The 22,779-nt window shown below is 55.0% G+C and overlaps 1 protein-coding gene across 2 annotated transcripts in view; it reads left to right on the forward strand.

Moving 5' to 3' along the window:
• Positions 1–22,779, forward strand: part of Rfx2 (regulatory factor X2) — a 57,101-nt gene that overhangs the window by 21,550 nt on the left and 12,772 nt on the right. The window contains exons 2-6 of one of the 2 annotated variants that reach the window (XM_013121417.3): positions 8,539–8,630; positions 11,745–11,834; positions 13,267–13,337; positions 13,943–14,204; positions 18,455–18,529. In XM_013121417.3, the coding sequence (XP_012976871.1) occupies positions 8,547–8,630; positions 11,745–11,834; positions 13,267–13,337; positions 13,943–14,204; positions 18,455–18,529 (582 nt within the window). In that variant the 5' untranslated portion in view covers positions 8,539–8,546. The remainder of the gene's footprint in view (positions 1–8,538; positions 8,631–11,744; positions 11,835–13,266; positions 13,338–13,942; positions 14,205–18,454; positions 18,530–22,779) is intronic. The other variant, XM_013121419.3, reaches the window with a different exon arrangement.

Genomic DNA, 22,779 nt, shown 5'->3' on the forward strand with positions numbered 1-22,779 from the left:
CGAGTCAAGCTCTGCCACGTGGGGTGGACACTGGGCTGCAAAGTGTGTGAGTGTCAGGTGATGGTGTCCTGCGTGACTCCCATGGGCCTTTCTGTCGGAGCACTTCCGGGTGGGAGCCCCTGCGTGGGACCCAGTGGTTGGTCTACTTAAAGGAAGTGTGGAAAAGCAGGGTGCGTCTGGGGTGGAGGGGTCCAGAGAGCCAGCCCCCCATCACTGGAGCAGATGACCAGAGAGGGCCCCAGGGGGCTGGAAGTGCCACTTGGGCCAGTCAAGACCTTGCACTGGGTAGGCGTGACCCTCCCCACCTTCAGTAGTCTCCCGCCCTGGAAGATGCTGTGAGTTAAGAAGACCCATGGGCTCTGGTCACCGCCCACAGGCAGGAGGGACAGTGATGGTGTCTCCTGCTTCACCCTCCCCTTGACTGTCCAGCTGCCCTCTGCCATCAGCCTGCTCAGGGTGCACTGTTCAAGAGTAAGGGACAATGGGACCAGGACAGAAGCATGAGGCGTAGGAGTCAGGTGAGCAGGAGGGGCAGCAGACTGGGTGGTAACGGGCATTTTAGGGCTGGTGACTGCACACTGTGGAGTGGCCCAGCTGGGGTGAGCCAGCGAGCTGAGCTCTGGGGCCCCAGAGTCCACAGGGGCCCCGTCTTCAGGCAAAGACGGTGGGAAAGAAATAGGAAAATTGTGAGGAGTGACCATGCTTGGCCTGTGGCAGTCAGCGAGCATTGCTGTCCCCGGGGATTCATGGAGCTGGTGGGAGCAGAGGGGTGCTTGCACTCAGGCATGGCATTCCACACCTCACAAACCTCTGGCCCAACTACAAGCTGGCGTTCTGAGAAAACCTCTCCTAGGTGCCAAGATGGGGTGTCCAGGCCAGCTGGGCCCCTCTATCCATCCATTCATTGGCTCGCAGTTGGTTCCTTAGCATGGGCTGACTTAGAGAGCTTCCCTTTCGTCTCGTTTGTTTGTCTAAGACAGAAGAAATTCTGTTGTGTGTGTGTGCGTGTCTGCACCCCGTGTGCGTGCCTGTTGCCCATGGAGGTCAGAAGAGAGCACCGGACCCCCTGGGACATGTTACAGATGGCTGTGAGCCACCATGTGGGTGCTGGGAACTGAGCCCAGGTCCTCCGCAAAAGTAGTGGGTGTTTCTGAGCCAGGGTCTGACTCTACAACCCTGGCTGGCCTCAGACTCATTATATAGTCCCAGATGACCTTGCAGGAATCCTCCTGTCTTGGCCTTCCAGGCATTGAGATGACAGGTAGGAGCCACCACATCCCAAATGGCTTTTGTTCTTCCCAGGGTGACCGGGACATCACTATGTAGCCCAGGCTAGCCCCGAATGGAGGTCCTCTGTCTCATATCCTGAGTTGTAGGGTGACAGGTACACCTCCAGAAGGCTGTTTTCTTTGGGGACAGGGTGGTAGCAGGAGCCAGAGCTGGCCCCGCCAGTCCTACTTCATTCCCTCAGTTCTTCATCTGGCCTCTCGGGTGCTCGCAAGGGCAGCAATGGGCTGTCACTTCTGCACAGCAGATTTTGCCCAGTATGGCCCCATCCCGCTCACCATGGCCACTGGCTCTGCCACTCCACCCCCACTGCTGCCTTGGCTCTTGACCTCTGACCCTCCCACAGGGTCCCCCCCCCCCAGGCTTGGGGCAGATTCCTCAGGGTCAGCATTCCATGTCTCTCAGAGGCCATCATCCTTCTCCAGCTGGCACAGGGCTCGCAGCACTGGTAATATGTCTTCTGTTGAGAGGGTTTCTCACTGTGTAGCCCATGCTGGTTTAAGTGGCAGTCCTCCTGCCTCAACCTCCCCAGTGCTGGTATGACAAGCCTGGCACTTAGGACTGCCGTGTCTGGTCCTGGACAGGCCTGTCCTCTGCCATCCCTGGCTGGCTCCGCATCTCCTGAGTTACCGTAGATAAAGGGGCCGGCAGTTGGGAGGGGAAGGGGGCACGGCCATCCCACAGTGATGAAGGTAGGGACACGAGGACAGGGTTGAGTGAGGACAAGAGAGATGCAGGGGCTCCAGCACCAGGGCTTCTGGGAAGCACGGGTTGGGAGAAGAGTCCCCTTTGCGTGGTAGCAGTGCGGGCAGAGGTCTGGCAGGTAGCCAGCCCAGCCATTGGCGCCCTAAGTAATGTGGACAGTGAAAGTCAGGCTTATCCAGCTCAACAGAGAGGTGTCTGCAGGTGGAAATGGCCATGCTCTGGGAATGACCCAGCCATGTGAGGTGGGGAGCTGCGTTTGAGCATGTCTGTGTGACACTCCAACATGGTGGGCTCAGAGCACCCTGACCCAGGGGTGAGTTTACATTCCCCATGTTGACACAAAAACATGGCTCTCCACTCAGATGACGTGAGAGTTTATTCTGAAGCCAAATTTGAGTGACCATGGGCCAGGACCACTCAAGGTCCATGTTCGAGTGCAGAAGCCATTCGAGGACATCTTGTGGTGACAGAACAAAGGGAATCTCAGCTGAGGATGTTCCACATAGACCGATGGAGACCTGAGGGGCGGCCACAGCACAGTTGGGAAGTGCAGCTGAGGGCCGCGGACGCCCTCAATGACTCTAAGCCTTGGGTTGGTGGGACTCAGATTCTGTTGTGTTGATACAGCCAAAAGTTTTGTCCTTGGTGTTGGGTCTGATATAGAGAGGTACTTAGGAGGCTGAGACTAGCCCAAGGTAAGCTGTACTTAGGCCAGTGCCTGCAGTATTCCAACTCCTACAGCACAGCTCCTTCCCAAGGCGCCTTCCTCAGGTCAGAGACATGTATACATCCATGTACACATACATACATATACATGTATTCGGTTTTTTGAGACGGGGTTTCTCTGTAGCCCTGGCTGTCCTGGAACTCACTTTGTAGACCAGGCTGGCTGCAAACTCAAAGAGTTTGCCTGCCTTTGTCACCCAAGTGCTGGGATCAAAGGTGTGCTCCAACCCTGCCTGGCTTGTTTGTTATATTTATTGTGGGGGGGGGCGTGTGCCACAGCATACATGCCAAAGGACAGCTTGCAGCTCTCAGTGGACCCTGAGGGTTGGATGGACTTGGGCTGTCAGGCGTGGTGGCCAGGGCTTTGACCACTGAGCCCTCTCCTAGACTGGAAAAAAAATGGACTCTGAATGTTCACAGGGAGAAATAGTTGCCACTTCCAACTGGAAACCCCCCTGGTGTCCAGGACAAAACTGCTGTGGCTCAGTGGGGAGCCCGGTGTGGACATGGAAATCACACACCTGGCATCGCAGCCCTGGAGGCGTGGAGGCTGGGGGATCAGGAGTTCGAGGCTCCTGGAGACCCAGTCTCCAAAAAAGGAATGGAGTCAGACATCCCCAAAGCTCAACTGAAGGAAAGATCATGGGGTGCCTGAGGCGGTCATTGGGGTACTCCAGCTCTCAGACCCGCCTCCTCTCCCTCAGTGTGGACACCTGTGACTGTCACACAGTGTGAGCCTAGTGTGCCACCACTCAGCCCTGAGTGTCTGCTAGAATCAGTTCGGGGACGTGGGGGACAGAACTTGGGAGAGTAAAAGCCTAGGTTGACTGTGGAGGAGGAGGAGGAGGAGACACACCTCCTCATAAAAAGGGACCAGGAGCAGCCACCAGGCCACCTCCCCAAATGCCAGCATCGCTTCAGCCCAGGCTGAGCAGGGCACCCCCCCCAACAGGCTGCTATTGCCCAGTCTCACGCCTGGGCCACCTGCTCCTGAGACCTCAGGTCACAAGAAACAAGGGGCCTTGACCTCAGGAACACGGCTGTCTGTGTTCAGCATGTCTGTCTGGGAACTGCAGCCTGGGCCCATCCGGCTGGATCTGTCCCTCTTGCACAGAGTGGGCATGCAAGTTGCATTCCTAGTAGGTAGGACCTCAGGTGCCATCCATCCAGATGCCACCAAGACAAATACTAAGACCGTCAACTGAGGTTGACTCCCCCAAAGCAGAACTTAACCACCAGGCTCCATCCCTGTGACTCCAGGTGACAAGATGTGACAGGGCCACAGCTTCCCTGGTCAGTGGACAGAGGGGTGGGGAAAGAAGAGAGAGGGGGACGGAGGGGGGAAAGAGAGAGAGAGAGAGGAGATTGCTTAAGGTCACAGTGAGTCAGGGCAGCCAGGAACCCAGCCCAGAAATGGCTTGCAGCCTCCCGCCCTTCCTCGCCTGCCCACTGGTTGCTAGGCAACCTGAGAGTTTTCCTGTAAACAAAGGGCGCTTCCCCAGCAGATCCACCTGGCTCCAGTCCAGCCCCAGCCAGCTCACTGCAGCCTGTGACTGCCCCTTGCCGTCCTAGAGACAGCAGGGGACTACTGGCTGCTTGGATCTGCAGTCCAGACTCTTCACTCGGGTACTCCGTCAAGTTCAAGTTCAGACGAACGGGATGGATTCAGGACTGGCCTTCGGGCACTTCAGACTTCTTCTCTTAGGCCATTGACAGTGTGGCAGGGCTGGGCCACCAGGGAGCCACGATCTAGGCTCCGAGAGGCATGACCACAGGGTGCTCAGCCCTTCGGCTATGGCTGCTCTCACTGGTGAAGACGGGCAGAGAAAGCCAGGTTCCCACAGGAGGAGAAACGGGAACCTGGCAGAGAAGCTGAGGGCCGTGAGGATGACTCCCGCTCCCGCTGAAGTCCCTCAAACCCAAATGCGTACACACATGTGCACATATGTGTACACACATTGCATGTACCCACACAGCACACCCATGGACATACACTTTTGTTGTTGTTTTGTTTTTTGAGACAGGGTTTCTCGTGTAGCTTTGGAGCCTGTCCTGGAACTCTCTCTGTAGACCAGGCTGGCCTCGAACTCACAGAGATCCGCCTGCCTCTGCCTCCCAAGTGCTGGGACTAAAGGCATGCGCCACCAACGCCTGTTGGACATACACTTTTGTGCACACACGTACACACATGGGAACACACCTTACAGCATAGCTTATCAACTTTGTATGTGTTGCATCCTGGGAGGCCAGCTCCCAAGATTGCACCTAGGCTATGAGGAAGAACGCCTTCTCAGAGCAGAGAGGAACTTAGAAAAATTTTCTATCTTTGGGCTAGACTTTTCTCAGGGCAAATAAAGAAACATATACTTTCTGGTGGTAACTTAAGAAAAAAAGGAGCAAACACATGCTTTCCTGATGGCAACCTCTCTTTCGTGACAATCTCTACACAGTTACATTTTTTACATACAGTTACATGTCTCTCTTTACATCCATACATCTCTCTCCTGCAGTCATGCATCTCTACACAGTTACTTACATCTCTCTCACCAGCTACATCTACTCCCCACACGGCCTCAGGTACACTGTCCACACGGCCTCAGGTACACTGTCCACACGGCCTCAGGTACACTGTCCACACGGCCTCAGGTACACTGTCCACACAGCCTCAGGTAATGCTCTCCACACGGCCTCAGGTACACTGTCCACACAGCCTCAGGTACACTGTCCACACAGCCTCAGGTAACGCTCCCCACACGGCCTCAGGTAATGCTCTCCACACGGCCTCAGGTAATGCTCTCCACACAGCCACAGGTAATGCTCTCCACACAGCCACAGGTAAGGCTCTCCACACGGCCTCAGAATTCTTCCCTCACTTACCCTCTCCTGCATCCCCAGCTCCATACACCTGCATCTCTGTGTCTCTCCACTCACTCAGCTGCATCTCTTTCTCTTGAACTTTTTCATCTCTCACACCTCTCTCTCCCCATCCCACCTCTCCCCTCACAGCAGAAGCCTCTGGAAAAATCCGAACCAGGTCTTCGGGGTGACACAACATTCCTGAGTAAACAGTCAGAGACAGCCACACTGATGACAGTTTGTCTCAGGCTAGGGAGTGGCACTGACTGGTCAGTGAGTAAGATAAGCACATACTCTGAGCCCTCAGGGTTCCCGGACAGAAAGTGACATTGAAATTCAGGGCTTAAACAATCAACAGTTGGCTGAACCTTGAGGTTGGGAGTTCGTGCAGGAAGTCCATTGCTGAGAAAGTTAAGTCTACTAAAGTTGCTTCAAGCCTACCTTGAATCAGCAATAAACACCTGGGAAATTGACCTCCTGCATTTGTCTCTAGGGTCAACCAGAGTAATGAAAAATATCCTAGTACTTCTGTTCATCAGAATTATACAGATTAAGCGGAAGTCATCTTCCTGACCACTTACAGCAGATGGAATATATACGCGAGATAAACACACTCGCAGTGGGGAAAATACCCCTAGCTGGCACACGAGGAAAACTAGACAGAAACAGTCTCTGCAATCAGTGACTCCAGGTGGGGCTCTCCGCCAGAGAGTTGTGCATCCCGCAGGTCAGCCAGGCCATGCTCCCTGCCGTGAACTCCAGGGTCTCCCGCAGGTCTACGGGGCATGCTCCCTGCTGTGAACTCCAGGGTCTCCCGCAGGTCTACGGGGCATGCTCCCTGCCGTGAACTCCAGGGTCTCCCAGCCAGGTCTGCGGAGGCATGCTCCCTGCCGTGAACTCCAGGGTCTCCCGCAGGTCTACGGGGCATGCTCCCTGCCGTGAACTCCAGGGTCTCCCAGCCAGGTCTGCCGAGGCATGCTCCCTGCCGTGAACTCCAGGGTCTCCCAGCCAGGTCTACGGGGCATGCTCCCTGCCGTGAACTCCAGGGTCTCCCAGCAGACTTGCATCCCCATCCTTCCCTCGTTAAGCGACAGCTTCAACATTTTCACTTGAATCAGACACTTCCTGACCTGTTCTGGGAAACCTCATACATCCAGATACCAGATACTGACAACAGCCCCCCACTCTGTTTACCATCCCTCTCCCCACGTGGCGGCGGGCGTTTGTGGGACTCAACCACTGCTGGCCTGGAACCCAGAGCCCCCCCCCTCGTGCTGGAACCAAAGATGTGGCCACCACACCTGGTTCTTTGGTTTTTCGAGACAGTGTTTCTCTTGGCTTTGGAGGCTGTCCTGGAACTCACACTGTAGACCAGGCTGGTCCATTTTTATGCCTTTTTGTTTCTCACTATTCACATCACAGGGTGGGCTCGGTGGGGGAGTGTTCACAGTGTGAAGCCCCTCCCCTGTCCTCGGGGATGCTGTGGCGCACACCTGTCATCCCACGTGGAGGCAGGAGGATTAGGAGTTGGTCAACCTCAGCTACATAGGGATTTGTTCTTTTTCAAGACAGGGTTTCTCTGTGTAGCCCTGGCTGGCCCCAAACTCAGCTTCTCCCGCCTCTGCCTCCCAAGCACTGGTATTAAAGGCGTGCGCCACCATGCCCTGCATACATAGGGTTTTGAGGCTGGCTTAGGCTACACGAGACTGTGGTTCAGAACCAAAGTTCTCAGTCTGCAATTCTCATCCATTTTCTGAGGAAGAACACTGGAGTTTTTGTTCTTGGCCAGGGTAAGATGGCTGCCTGGGTGGGCGGTGCAGGAACAGCCCGCCCCGCCCCACCCTCGCCGGTCTCTCGGTCTCATCCCACTGTCGCTGGGACACCAAGCCTTACTGTACGTAGCTTTTTACTGGTTGTGGGATGCGAGCACAGGACCTCGTGCCTTCAGGACAGTGCTTTGCTGACTGAACTTTTGGCTTAAAATGCTGGGTTTTATTCATCACTCCTTAGTTACTCATTCCTGCGTATGTATACACAAAAGTTTTTTCTTAGAAAGTATTTTTGTTCTGCTTTCGTAGCCCAGGGTCTAATGTAGCCCAGGCTGGCTTCAGACTTCTTACCTTGTCTGCCTCCTGCTCCTACTACACCTCGGTCCGCTGCGCTGTGCGGTTCTGGCGCCATCTAGTGCTAGGTTTGGGGCAGCGCAGGCGGGCGCGGAATCCGGCGGGCTCATCCCTGGCGTCTTGCGGGACACTTAACCCGTTATCTCTTTAAAACCCAACTCGGCGTGGTGTGCACACACATGCAGGCAAACGCCCGCACACGTGAAATGCATGTCTTATTTTAAGATAAAAAGTAAAATAACGACTTTAGGCAGGCAAGGTGGAGGCGCCCTCACCGCAGGACACGGTAGAGGGGGCAGGGAACGCAGACCAAGGCCTGCCTGGGGGAGACTGCCATAGGAGTCCGGCCTCGGTGCGGGAGCCTCGGGAGCAAGAAAAGCTGTAGGGCAGCTCAAGCGGCCCAGCGCGAGAGCCCCCACCGCCCCACCGAGCAGCCCTGACGCCTGGGATCAATCCCGGACTCACACAGTGGAAGGGGAGGACCGGTGCACACACATGCACACGCACAACACATGCACACATACATGCGTGTGCACAACACAAATGAGTGTAAGTTTTTATTAGTTTATACAATTGTGTAGCCGGGAGCCAACCTCCAGTGTTGTTTGAAACAGTGTCTCACTGAACCTGGGATTCCAGGCCTGTTTAGTACATGGGCTCCGGGGATTTAAACTCAGGACCTCACTGTTTGTGCGGCAGATGCTCTATCCATGGAGCTGTCTCCAGGCCTCAGTGGCCAAGGTCCCTCAGCTTCAACTCTGGTTTAGAAGCTAACTGTAGAGGTTGGTCCCCGGGCTCCCCAGAGTGTGCGGTCACCTCACCACGGCTCTCTCCACTCTAGGTCTGAGCATGCAGAACTCCGAGGGCGGAGCAGATTCGCCAGCATCAGTGGCTCTGAGACCTGCAGCCCAGTCGGTGCCAGCCTCCCCACAGGTAACTGTGCCCGCCCCACCATCCCCGCAGCGCCCCCTGGCGTTTGAAAGGTGCCACCAAAGGAACCATGACCTCAGAAGAGGCCATACCCCACTATAAAGTGCATTTTTCCCGCACTCGAAACTTGAGTGCCTTAGAAAAGCAACCCGAGAAACACAGATGTGGACAGAATTCTTAGAATGGTATCTCCCATCCTCTCCACCCTCTTCCTCCTTTACTTTCTCCTCCTCCATCTCCTCCTCATCTCCTCCTCCATCTCCTCCTCCATCTTCTCTTCATCTCCTCCTCCATCTCCTCCCCCATCTCATCCTCCCCCATCTCCTCCCCCATCTCCTCCTCCATCTCCTCCTCCTCCATCTCCTCCCCATCTCCTCCTCCCCCATCTCCTCCTCCATCTCCTCCCCCATCTCCCCCTCCATCTCCTCCTCCATCTCCTCCCCATCTCCTCCTCCATCTCCTCCCCCATCTCCTCCTCCGTCTCCTCCTCCTCCTCCTCCATTTCTTCCTCTATCCACTCCTCTGTCTTCTCCTCCAGCCCTCCCCCATATAGGAATGGAGCCCAAGATTTTGAGTGTTTTTTCAACCCATGGTTCCCTCCCAACTTCCTCACCTCCCCATTTCCCCAGCACTTTCCCTCCCCCTTCCCCCCTCCCCCACCCACCCCCAGGCCTTGGGCTTCTCAGACAGAATTTCACACTGTGACCCAGCCTGGCCTGGAACTTGAGGCCCTGCCTCATCCTCCTAGGACCTGGAACTGTGGGTCTCCACCACCACTGTGGGTACCCACCGCTTTTACGTGTGAAGCCAGGTGGACGTGTGGGGACATCCTGTGTATTGGACCCTCAGGTGCCCTCGGGCTGAGGCTCAGCTTTCTCTCAAAGCCACCCCAGGCCATGGTGGGCCTAGTGTCTCTCCTGGTGCCACTGAACCTCAGGTCCCTGGGTCCTGCCACAGGTGAAAACGCCCACGCTCCGACGGCGTGGCTTCAGTCTTACACAGTTTCTGGTTAAGTGGCCCCTCACTGCCCAGCTCTAGCTGCCCAGTTGAACTCTCCAGCGTTAGCTGTGGGTACAAACTCAGTGACTCTGTTCTGTTGCGTTGTGGAGACAGGATCTCAGTGCGTGGCCCAGGGCTGACCTGGGACTGTGAGCCCTCCTCCTACTCAGCCTCACCCCTTCTGCTATCCCGAGTGCTGGGTTACAGGTATCCCCATCACACCCAACCCTACCCTCAGTATTTGTGGATTTTATGGGGTGTTGAGACAGGGTCTGACGGTGCCTGAGCCCCATTTTCATGATACTGGGAGTGGTAACTAGGGCACCGTTCATGTTAGGCAAGTTATGGGTCTACCACACTGTATGATTGGTTTTTGGTTTGGTTTTTTTTTTTTTAATGAGTTCTCACTCTATAACACAGGCTTGCTTCAAATTCTCAGCTAATTCTCCTGCCTCAGCTTCCTGAGAGTTGGAATTACAGGGGTGTGCCACCATAGTGGGAGGGAGTATGCTGTATGTGGGTACACATACCTGCGTGTAGCCTGTGGCTGCCAGGTGGCGTGTCTGCAGCCCTCTCTCCACACTACTCCCCTAAAGCATGATCTGTCATGGGGCTGGGCTAGTGGCCTGTGAGCCCCAGTGATCTCGTCTCTGTTCCTGTGTGCTGAGGTCACAGAAACTCAAAGCCACACTGGCTTTCTGTGGGGGTACTAGGATTTGAACTCAAGTCCTTGGCTTGTACAGCAAGAATTCTTACCCAGAGCTGTTTTCACAGCAGCCCTTCCTAATTAGCCTTTGGTTTTTAAAGATTCATTTATTCATTATCTCTACAGTGCTCTGCTTGCACACCAGAAGAGGGCATCAGACCCATTACAGATGGCTGTGAGCCACCGTGTGGGTGCTGGGAATTGAACTCAACACCTCTGGAGGAGCAGCCAGTGCTCTCGGTTGCTGAGCCATGCCCCCCGCCTGCCCATCAGGCGTAACTGAAGTGAGCTTGGCACAGCATAAATGGGTCCTGTCAAAGTGGACTGCTTTGATTGTGTTCACAGAATTGAGCATCCATCGTCTCTCGCTGCCTTCCCCCGGTCAGATCTGTGCATCCCTTCCCTGTCTGAATGACTTCCTGTCTCTGGGTTCTCCTGTCCTGGAGTCCCATGTCTGTCCTTAAGGTCTCTCATGTTGTGGGTGTCAGCCCTGCTCACTCCAGCGTGAAGACAGACACCACAGTGTGTCCACACTCAAGTTTGTATAGCTGTAGCTCACAATGGCCCAGCCTGTCTTGACAGGCCTTGCTTGGCTTGCAGTGACGTCCTTGAACACGAGAGGGCAGTGTGTTCTCACTCATTCTCTCAGTAGCACTTAGAAAGCAGAGGATCACAGTTCCCTGCGGCTCCCCCCCCGCCTCCACATTTAGTCTACTTCCTACATTCAAGACAGCTAAGATACCGCTCTGGCCAGTGAAGGACAGGGTCAGGAGAGGTCCCTGTCCTGACCCAGGCCCCTGGGCCTGAACTTCATATTCCCATGTGTGTCTGCATCCCGTGGGTCCCTGTGTGCTATTGCAGTAGGAGTGGACCAGCCAGCCACAGTTGTGAGTGGCTCATCCCAGGGCTCATCCCTAATGCTCATCCCCAGTGCTCATCCCAGTGCTCATCCCAGTGCTCATCCCCAGTGCTCATCCCTAATGCTCATCCCCAGTGCTCATCCCCAGTGCTCATCCCCAGGGCTCATCCCCAGGGCTCATCCCCAGTGCTCATCCCCAGGGCTCATCCCCAGTGCTCATCCCCAGGGCTCATCCCCAGGGCTCATCCCCAGGGCTCATCCCCAGTGCTCATCCCAGTGCTCATCCCCAGTGCTCATCCCCAGTGCTCATCCCCAGTGCTCATCCCCAGTGCTCATCCCAGTGCTCATCCCTAATGCGCATCCCCAGTGCTCATCCCCAGCGCTCATCCCCAGGGCTCATCCCCAGCGCTCATCCCTAATGCTCATCCCCAGTGCTCATCCCCAGTGCTCATCCCCAGGGCTCATCCCCAGGGCTCATCCCCAGAGCTCATCCCCAATGCTCATCCCCAGGGCTCATCCCCAGCGGGTCTGACTGTCCCGCTGTCTGTTGCAGAGGGTGCTGGTCCAAGCCGCAGGTGCGACTCCCAAGGGCGCCCCGATGCAGCCACTCACCCTCCCCAGAGTGCAAGCGGTGCCACCACAGGTAAGGACAGCCCTTGGGCTCTAGCAGTTGTGAGCAGTTTCTGGTCTATCAGCTGTTTCCTGTTGTCACTGGTGTCTACAGTCACCAGAAAGTTCTGGAAGCTCTGTTAAAAGAAAAAATTCACTTAGCACAGACACATGCAACAGGAGAAGGAAAGTGGTTTCTCCTTTGTTCTCAGAGGCACAGTGCCAGCTGCAGCTCTGTAACAACAAATAGCCAGGGGGACAAGTGAGGAAGGCACAGAGTGCCAATAAAACCACAAAAAGGCACAGGGCTTACCAGGCAGTGGTGGCCCATGCCTTAATCCCAGCATGCTGGAAGCAGAGGCAGGCAGATTCTGTGAGTTTGAGGCCAGCCTGGTCTACAGAGCGAGTTCCAGGACAGCCGGGGCTACACAGAGAAACCCTGTCTCAGAAACCAAAATAAAATGAAGTAAAATAATCCCAGGGCTAAGTTGCCTCTGCTCCTGAGGGAGCTGCCTGGCAGCAGGCAAGGAATGGGTGACGGTGGCTGTGACCAGGAAGGGTTGCAGGGTCCCCAGAAAGCCACAGGGCTCTTAGGGGTCGCCGGGACCTGGCCAGTCTGCAGCAGGAGGGCACCAACAGCAGCATGGGCTCAGAAGCAGTGCCACCCCTGTCCCCTGGCGGGTCTCAGGCCTCCCACTGAGCTGTCTGCTGCTGGGCCCAGGCTTCCTCTCCCTCCAACCCTCTCCCTGGAGACACCACACAGAGCTCAGAGCACCCAAGCTGCGGATGGGCCACTGTAGTCTGGGACCCCAGAAAGCCATTACCCGGACCGCTGAGATGGCTTCGTGCAGACTGGCTGGGGAGACGCTGAAGTTTGGGCCACAACATGCTGGACATCCACTATAGGGCATCTGCCGGGGGCTGAGCTGCCAACCGAGATGGGTGGGAGGGGTGTAGTGTCGTAGGTACTGGTGTCCCCCTTTCACCCCTTTCCAGCCCTGGTCCCAACTTCCTTGTCTCCCCAACCCAGCCCTCTGTCATACATGGCAGCCCCAGTGTCCCAGGCCCCACCCACACAGTACAGAAGCTACTTAGCTGCCACCAGAACCGGGCACGGCTGCACTTTGGAGGTGGAGGGTCAGGAATTCAAGGTCATCCTCGACTACATAGTTCAGGGACAGCCTGGGCTACATGAGGCTGCCTCAGAGATAGATAAATGGATAGTTAGGTATGCACTAATCACTGAGCTCCACGTGTGGACTCCAGTTAGTATGCACTAACACTGAGCTCCACGTGTGGACTCCAGTTAGTATGCACTAACACTGAGTTCCATGTGTGGACTCCAGTTAGTATGCACTAATCACTGAGCTCCACGTGTGGACTCCAGTTAGTATGCACTAATCACTGAGCTCCACGTGTGGACTCCAGCGAGGCCCGGTGTGACCTGCACCCCTGTGTCGTTGCAGGTGCAGCACGTGTACCCTGCGCAGGTGCAGTACGTGGAGGGCGGGGACGCGGTCTACGCCAATGGAGCCATGTACGTGCCCCCTCTAGGGCGCTGGTACCCCAGACTCGCGACTCCATTGCTCTCTGTGGGACTCACGTGGAAGCGTTTGAGCGTGTGTCCGTGCCCCCCCCCCACACACACACACGTCATGTTGCTCTTTGCCCTGAGGTCCCGAGTTGAGAACCACAGGCCTTTGTGCTTTTGGCTTGTAGAAAACTCGATGAAGGTATCAAACCCAAGCCACAATCCCCTGGAGAGCGATGGCCTGGGAACTTTCGTTCTAGGCCATTTACAAAGCTTATTTTCCAATTATTAAGAAAGTTCTGGAACTTTCTAGAGTTGTCTTTCTTTTGTGTGTGCATTTGTGTTTAGTGGGGATATACACACATCTGTGGGGGGGGGGTTCTGTGCATGTTCCTGTTGTAGTACACGTGAGTGCAGTGCCCATGGAGACCAGCAAGGGTCAGGTTCCTTGGTGCTGGAGTCACAGGCTGCTGTGGATGGCTGTGAGCCGCCAAGTGGTTGCGGGGCCGAAGCCGGGGTCCTGTGCAGGTGCAGCTCTGTGTCGTCTTCCTTCCTTTGCTCTTTTATTAGCACGTGTTTGTTATAAAATGACGACACTTTGTGTCCCGCAGCCGAGCAGCCTATGCCTACAACCCAGACCCTCAGCTGTACGCCCCCAGCAGTGCCGCATCTTATTTTGAGACTCCAGGAGGCGCTCAAGTGACAGTGGCGGCCTCGTCCCCACCAGCGGTCCCCTCCCACGGCATGGTGGGCATCACCATGGATGTCGCAGGAACCCCCATCGTGTCTGGCGCAGGAGCCTACCTCATCCATGGGGGCATGGACAGCACGAGACACTCGCTGGCCCACACCGCGCGCTCCTCGCCCGCCACGGTACGTGCAGAGGCCCTGGAGCTCCGGCGTCCACCAGGAGGGAGGGGAGTGGGAAGGACCAGGTCAGGGCCCTGCTGAAGCTGAGGCGCTGAGAGACAGACAGCAGGCAGCCTGCTGGTCCCTGTACCCCATTTTCCCGCTAGGGAAAGACAAGAGAGTGTTGGGGGCAGTGCCTCTGCTGGCAGCTCACTGCTGTCCTAGTTATTTCTGCTCAGCCAGGCTGTGTCTTCCTGCTCCTGGGTGTGGAGAAAGCTTTATGTTCCATCAGATACATTTAAACTGAAGGCCTTGGGAGATGGCTTGGTGCTTAAATATGCAAGCATGAGGACCTGAGTTCGAATCCTCACACTGCACATGAGTGCCTGGGAGGCACGCCTTAATTCCTGGGTCCCTGGAGCAAGCCCCCTAGGGATGAGCCGTATCTGTGAGCTCTGCGTTTGATCGAGAGAGCCTGCCTTATTGAGTACAGTGGAAGAGTGACCTAAAATGTTGAACCTTGGCTTCCACATGCTGGCACGCGCGCACACACACACACATACACACACACGTGCATATCACACACGCGCACACACACGTGCATACCACACACGTGCACACACGTGTGCATACCACACACGCACACACACATGTGCATACCACACACATGTGCGTACCGCACACACACGTGTGCATACCACACATGCACACACACATGTGCATACCACACATGCACACACACATGTGCATACCACACACATGTTCAGACATTCATACCAGCCCCACATGTTCTCCCTTCTTATGCCTACAGTGACCCCAGCCCCCAGGTCTGAGGACAGGTGTGACATCAGGCCACTTGCTTCCTGGGAGCTGTGAGGTCCCAGGGCTGTGCTTGCTCATATCTGCATTTCCTGGCCTCTGCCCGAGTCTGGCAGTATGTGTCACAAGACCTCCTTGTCACTCAGAGGATGGGCTGGGGCACTTGCTGTTAGCACTCACAGCCGAGAGCATTTCCATAGATGCCATCAGCTTAGGCAGCCTGTCCCACGTGGGGCTGTTCACACACCACAGACCCCCACACACACCACGGACCCATACACACACCACGGACCCACACACACACCACGGACCCACACACACACCACGGACCCACACACACACCACGGACCCACACACACACCACGGACCCACACACACACCACGGACCCACACACACACCACGGACCCACACACACCAGGAACAGTAGTGTGTCCATAGTGTGCCTTATGGAGCCAGGGACTGCTCTGTGGTTAAAGTGCTTAATGTGCAAACATGAGGACTTGAGTTTGGATCCCCAGAACCCATGTAAATGTCACATGGATGGATGGGCATGGGGCCCACCCTTCATCATAGCCTTGGGAGGTGGAGACCAGATGCCCAGAGCAAGCTGCTATCGAGTCTAGCCGTATCAGCAAGCTCTGGCTTTAACTGAGAGACCTGCCTCAGTGAGCAAGGCAGAAGAATGATGTGTGATTCCCAACGCCAGTGTTAAAGTTCATGCATCCGCCCACACATGCAAATGGGGAGACGCTTACACATGAAGAGAGCAGGGGAAGTCACATGACTGTCCTTGGTGTGTCTTTTTATTTATTTGTTTGTTTGTTTGTTCATTATGTATACAGTGTTCTACTTGTACATCTGCCTGCAGATCAGAAGAGGGAACAGGGCGCCAGATTTCATTACAGATGGTTGTGGTTGCTGGGAATTGAACCCATGACCTATGGAAGAGCATCCAGGGCTTTTAACCTCAGAGCCATCCCTCCAGCCCCTTGGTGGAGATCTTTGTTGTTGAAAATGAATGTTAACATTAATACTAAAGATAGAAAGTTTAGGAGCTGGAGAGACGGTGAGTGGTTAGCGCTCTTGGGGAGGACTGGGTTCAGTTCCCACACCCAGGTCAGATGGTTCACAACCGCCTAACTCCAGCTCCGAGGGACCCAACGCCCTCTTCTGGCCTCTGTGGGAACCACACTCATGTGCCTGTGCACACACCCACACACATACACCGAACCGATATAAAAAAATATATACTTTAAAGGGGTAGAAGATATTTCAGGCTAATCTTTTGTTTCCTTGTTTCTTTTTTATCTTTCAAGGCTTTTGTTATTATTGTGGTTTTTGTTTTTTGTTTGTTTGTTTTGTTTTTTGAGACAGGGTTTCTGTGTAACCTTGAGCCTCTCCTGGCACTCGCTCTGTAAACCAGCTTGACTTTGAACTCACAGAGATCCACCTGCCTCTGCCTCCTGAGTGCTGTTACTATTGTCGTTGTTATTACTATCATTTACAGTCTGAAATGGAGAAAATTTTATCAAGTCTGGGTGTTTTCAGACGTTGTATCTTCAGATTTCAAGTTGGTGTCCATTCCCTGCTCTTAAACCATTGGTGGCTGTCTCTGTGTGACGGGCCCATCCTTGTGGGTCCCTCTGCCCTTTGTAGGACGATCTCTTTAGCTCTTTGAGCACATAAAGTTGACTTAAGTCATAAACCCACTCTGTCGTCCTGGGCCCTTGGGGCAGTGCTGTTGACTTTGTGGACAGACTCATTCTTCCTTATTTGGTGCCTCATCGTTTTCTGTAGAAAAGGTGTCTTCAGCATTACTTTGTGAACGCTCTAGCTGCTCCATCCCTGTGTCCTCCCAGGGTTTCCTGTTATGATAGTTATCATCCATCATCTTCCTGATGGCCTTTCTGGGTCACTGTGAAGTCTGTATTCTTTGTCGTGGTGAACAGTGCAATCTTGTGGCTAGCTGAGAGCCGGCTGGTGTGGACGGACTGGCCCCCAGGTGCCACATCAGACCTGTGGGTTTTTCTTGCTGCTGTCATTGTTGTTTGTTGATGAAGGGTGCAACCAATTGCTGCACGCTCTCCGCTGCTTGCGGAGGTGGGATGATTCTAGTGAGTTCTGCCGTGTATCCACCGCTTCCCTGGGAGGGTGGACGGTCCCGACTTCACCGTTGGTCCTGATGCTGAGTGTATTTTAGATGCTGTGGCGGGGGGGGGCTCACAGATGTGGCATTAGGATTCTATGTTGCAGCTAAATTTTAAAGACCTGCCAGTCTGGGGTCTGAGTGTGGTATGAAATAGAGTGACTCTCAGTGAAGTGTGATAAGGAAGGGGCCCTCCTTGCCCAGATGCTTATTTTTGTGAGGATGGATTTCTTTCCACACAGTCCCTTTAAACTGGGGGAGCAGGCAGGGATGCAGAGCGGAATCCTTGCCACCCTGTAGACCCCGAGATGCCAGATGCACACAGACACAGATGTTTTCTGATAACTAGAAAAGATAGATGTTCTTCACTTTTAAATACTGTCAATTGTGAATTATAACAGGCCAGCCAGTTATTTTTTTAAAGAGTGGAAACATAGAGTTAATTGTTCCACTGTAAATTCTGAATTTTGTTGTTGAAGGGGTTTGGGTTTTGCTTTGGGGGAAACATCTCGCCGTTTACCCCAGGCTAGCCTCACTCACTCTCCCAGGCTGTGTCCACCCCTCCCTTGCTCAGTCCTCTGACTCCCAAGTCCTCATCAGGCAGAGGCGTGCAGTGTGGCAGCACCCATGGCCCAGGGCTCAGTGTCGCCCACTGTTCCAGGGCTGGGGAGAGGGCATAAGAAGCTGGGCATGGGCGGGCCTGCCTGTGACCCCAGTGCTGAGGAGGATCCTAGGAGCTTGCTAGCCAGTCAGTGAGAGACCAGGGTGGAGCGATGGCTCGGTGGCTAAGAGCACTCACTGAATGGCCTTGCAGAGAGCCCAGGCTCAGGTCCCAGAGCCCTCCTAGTGACTCCCAGCCATCTGTTACTCCAGTTGCAAGGGATCTGACGCCCTCTTCTGGCTTCTGCAGGCACTGGGCACATACTCGGTGCACTGAGACAGAGAGGCAGGCAAAACACCCACACACAAAATGCCGAGCCAGTGAGTAACGACACTGACTGAGGGGCTCCTCAGGCGCACAGCTTCATTCTCGGTGCCGGTGCCTTGTGTGCTGTGCTGGGGTGCGATGCCGGCCACCAGACTTTTCTCTCTGCTACCACTTGGGCTCTGGGCTCAGGAGCATGGCACGGGGCCTTGAACCTGCCACGGCTTCACTCGCTGTTCACCCCTGCCGCTGGCTGGCGCTGTTGTGGATGTTAATGCAAGGCTGGGATTGGTGTGAGCTGCCTGCAGTTAACCAATCTGACTTCCTTCTCTCCCCACCCTCCCCCACGCCCTTGGCTCTGTCCTCTGTACACATCTTCGTAGCTTGAAATGGCGATTGAGACTCTCCAAAAAAGTGAAGGCCTCGCCCCCCACAAAGGCGGCCTGCTCAACAGCCATGTAAGTGTGCTGGGCCCCGGCCACCCTGCTCTGTCTGGAGCGCCCACAGATGTTAGAAAAGCCCAGGGGATGGACCGGCAGCCTCCAAAACAATACAGAGAAACCCTGTCTCATAAAACCAAAAAAAAAAAAAAAAAAAAAAAAAAAAGAAGAAGAAGAAGAAAAGCCCAGGGGAGTGACAGCCTTGAAGAGGTTAAAGAGGTTCCCAGGAGAAGCCTCGGCCCGTGAGGGAGAGGCCAAGGCAGGGCCTGCGTGGCGTTAGGCCTGAGGATGGTACCTGTGTCCCAGGCTTGCCCCGGGGTCTAGTTGTCTCTCGATGTGTAGCTGGTGTGATCTTAAGAAGAACCAGTTAAACAAGAACAGTGGCAGAGGTAACTGGTGCGTTGACACCTGTCAACCCAGACAGGAGGATGGTGGGTATTTAGCCAGCCCGTGCTGCATAACAAGACTGTGTCTCAAAACAGAAAGGATGGGCTGGGGTGAGCTCGGGGCCAAGCATGAGGCCCTGGGATCCATTCCCAACATCACAAAACAGGCGATGTGATGGTGGCTCACACCTCACAGCGTCACCAGCGTGCAAGAGGCTGAGGCAGGAGGATCAGGGGTCAGCGTCACCCTCCACAGCACAGCAAATTTAAGGCTATCAGGGGACCCAGGTTCAGTTCTCAGCACCCATGTGGCAGCTCACAGCTGTCTACCTCCGTTTCCAGGGCATCTCACGCCCTCTTCTGGCCTCAGTGGGCACTGCATGCCCATGGTGCACATATTTACATGGAGACAAACACCTGTATGCATGAAATAAGATAAATCACAGAATAGTGATGATAAAAATAAAATGATGAAACAAAAATACAGCTTTTTAAAGGAGGAGGTGGCTTGGGACTGACCAGGTTACCTTGAAGACCCGTAGCTGTGTGATTTAATGTGAGGCTGGTGGCAGACACCCTTGGCTTTGCTTTGTGATGGAGGCCTCTGTGGGAAGTGAGCCCTCAGGTCCAGACTCAGCATGGCCGCTGGACCTGGGGGAGGGGAGGGCTCAGTGTCTGGCTTGGGGAGCTGAGAAGGAATGCTCTGTCCACTCCAGCACCCCTAAGTGCCTCTTGACCAATGTGTGGGCACCTCTGTGTCTTGTTATTTATTTCCTCAGAAGCAGGGCCTTGCTATATAGCCTAGGCTGGCCCAAACTCCACATCCTCCTGTCCCAGTCACCCACATTCTGGGATCACAGGCCTGACTATTAGGGATTTGATTTACTTATTCTTGTTTGTTTATTGAGACAGATTCCATATACCCCAGGCTGGCCTGGGGTTCACTATGTCTGAGGCTGGCTTTGAACTTAACAATCCTTCTGTTGAGGGCTGGGGTGACAGGAGCCCACCACCACTGGGTTGGGCTTTTCAAAACTAAACCCCATCACCTAAACCAGTCTGGCCTTGGCCATTGACATGGCCCCCAAAGGTAGCATTTCCCTAAGGCTTCTAACACCTGCTTTTTGTCCAGCTTGATCCTGTGGCCCCCATCCCCACCCCCGCAAACCCTGCTTGCTGGCCCAGAGTCACAGTGGACTGTTGTGGGAGACGGTGACTCTGGGGAGACGGGCAAATGCTGATGTAGAGAAAAGTCTAGAAGCCTTGAGGGCTTACAAGGTTAGCGCTGCCCCAGGCAGCATGTGGCAAGTGCCCTGTCTCAGGAGGCAATGACAGGGACATTTCCTCCCACCAGGGCCCAAGCCCTCCAGGATGAGCAGCGCCCTCCACTGCTGGACAGTGTTCTCATGGGGACAGAGCCCAAGGGGGGGCCGTTAGCATGTTTGAGGGAAGTGCCGCACACCACTCAGGTCACACCGTGAGGGGAAGCCTCGGATTGGCCACAGGCCCCGGCTGAAGGTGAATGAATGTGACCACCAACAGCAGGGGGGAGGCATCTGTGGGGACAGTTGTCGTGTCTGTAGGACATTGAGAATGTTTGCGGGGACCACACGGGGACTGCGGAGAGCTTGCTGTCTAACCTGTGTCCCCAGATGAACCCCAGACGCTCCCTACACGGTCAGGGTTCACCCTTTGGGGCTTTGGTGACACGGACAGAGCAAGGGAAGTGGAGATGAGGCCTTTTCAGAAGGTGCCCGAGGGAGAGCATGCAGTGTCTTGTCTTGGCCGATGGCAAGGCCAGAGAGGGAGGGGAGAGAGTGGCTGGTGACCTGCCCTGCTCCCTGGGGCTGCCTGTGACCACGATGGCTCTTGGTAGGGCTTTCTGGAGGATAAGGGCATCACAGCTTCAGGCCAACTCTTGATCCTTCCAACTAGAGACAGAGGGACCTATGGCACCGGGTCCCTGGTGGCCTCGGGTGTTATCTGGCCACACAGTGGAGCTGTGTGTCTCCCCTGCTGCTGTCTGGGGACCTCAGCCCGTCATCTCCATGGTTGTTTGAGGGGCAGCTAGAGCAGGGTTAGGGAGGGAAGGACCCCTAGCAGAAGGCACAGATCTATCCATAGCTGTCATTAGAGCAACTTCTGGGAATGGCCACCCATCCAACCACCCATCAAGGGCTGGAGCAGCCTAGCTGCCTGGGGCTCCAGGAAGGCTCCCCCTGAGTCTGTGCCTCTGTGCTCAGCCAACACTGGGACTCCCGCAGGTCCACCCTTTCACCCCAACTGTCTGTAAAGCGCTCCTCAGCCCTTCCTTCCTCATCTCCAGGCCAGATGGGTTGGTTGAAAGATGTGGCATGTTGTTTTGAAGCTGAGGTACAGAGCTGATCAACATGGCTGCGGGAGGTACTCACGGTGGCCAGTGCTCCTCTGCTGTGACAAACACCCGAGGAGGACCCACTTAGAAAGAAAAGACGCTAGCTTAGCCCACAGTTCTAGAAGCTGTCCCACAGCCAGCTGGGACCAGGTCACACAGGAAGCAGTGTCAGAAGTATGTGGCACAAACAGTCACCGTAAGTGCCACCATAGAGAGGAAGAAGCAGCTGCCACCCAAAGTCCTCTTGGCCGCCCTGCCCCTGGACCCTGCATCTCCAGTAACACTATGCTAAACCTTCAACACATGGCCATTGGTGGCTGTTGTAGACCCCACCATTGCGGTGCCATCGTCAGGACCCTGTTGCTGTACTAACGATCATGACCAGAAGCTTGCTGGGGAGGATACGGTTTGCTGCATTGTATGACTCCCAGGTCGCTCTCTGTCATCCAGGGAGTCAGGGCAGGAACCTGGAGGCAGGAGCTGGTGCAGAGGCCATGGAGGGGGCTGCTTACTGACTTGTTCTTCTTATAGAACCCAGGACCAGGGGTGGCACCACCCACCATGGGCCCTCCCTGTCAATCACTAGTTAAGAAAATGCTCCACAGGCCAATCTGGTGGGGACAGCCCCTCGGGTGATAAGTTGAGGTTGGTGTCAAGTTGACAAAAGCCAGCCAGCACAGCGGCCTTGTTAGACCCTGTAGCAGTGGCAGTGGTGGTGATTCTGGCCACCCCAACACTGTAGCTTCAAGAGCCCGGTCAGCATCGTCACCATGGACCCCAACTCCATGTCACCTTCACTCTTTAAAATGTGTATTCTTTGTTTATTGGGGAGGACTCAAGAACACCTCATTGTGCTGGGCGTTGGTGGCGCACGCCTTTAATCCCAGCACTCAGGAGGCAGAGGCAGGCGGATCTCTGTGAGTTCGAGGCCAGCCTGGTCTACAAAGTGAGTTCCAGGACAGCCTCCAAAGCTACAGAGAAACCCTGTCTCGAAAAAAACAAAAAAGAACACCTCATTGTGCATTCAGAGCTCAGGACAATTGGTGGGAGCCAGTTCCTCCTTCCCCATTGAGGGTCCCAGAGATAAGCTGGCCCAGCCATCCCAGTAGCCGCACCCCCACTCATGCTGAGCCCCAGAACTACCTTACCTCCCCACCCAGTGACCCTGAGTCCCCCCACTACCCTGCCCTCCCTCCTGCTCTCCTCCCACACCGCAGAAGCTCTCCAGGCTTCTGGAAAGATCTGGAATCGGGTAACAAAGAAAGGGGCATCTGCCGCCTCCATCCCAGAGCCTCTCTGCAGGCTTCCATGAACAAGTGTCCCTTCCTCTCAACTTTAGACCTGAAGTGTCGTGTTAAGGTCCTGGGGCACCAGCATGAACCACCATAGTCGTGCCCTCCCCTCATAAAGCTGTGAGGAGTTAAGTGGCCCTGATGGATGAGAGCCGAGTCCTGCTGGGTGCTTGGGAAGTAATGGGCCCTGCAGCATTGTACAGCACACGGGCTGGA

The sequence above is a fragment of the Mesocricetus auratus genome, unplaced genomic scaffold (assembly GCF_017639785.1).
Source record: "Mesocricetus auratus isolate SY011 unplaced genomic scaffold, BCM_Maur_2.0 Super-Scaffold_100676, whole genome shotgun sequence".
NCBI classification, from domain to species: domain Eukaryota; kingdom Metazoa; phylum Chordata; class Mammalia; order Rodentia; family Cricetidae; genus Mesocricetus; species Mesocricetus auratus.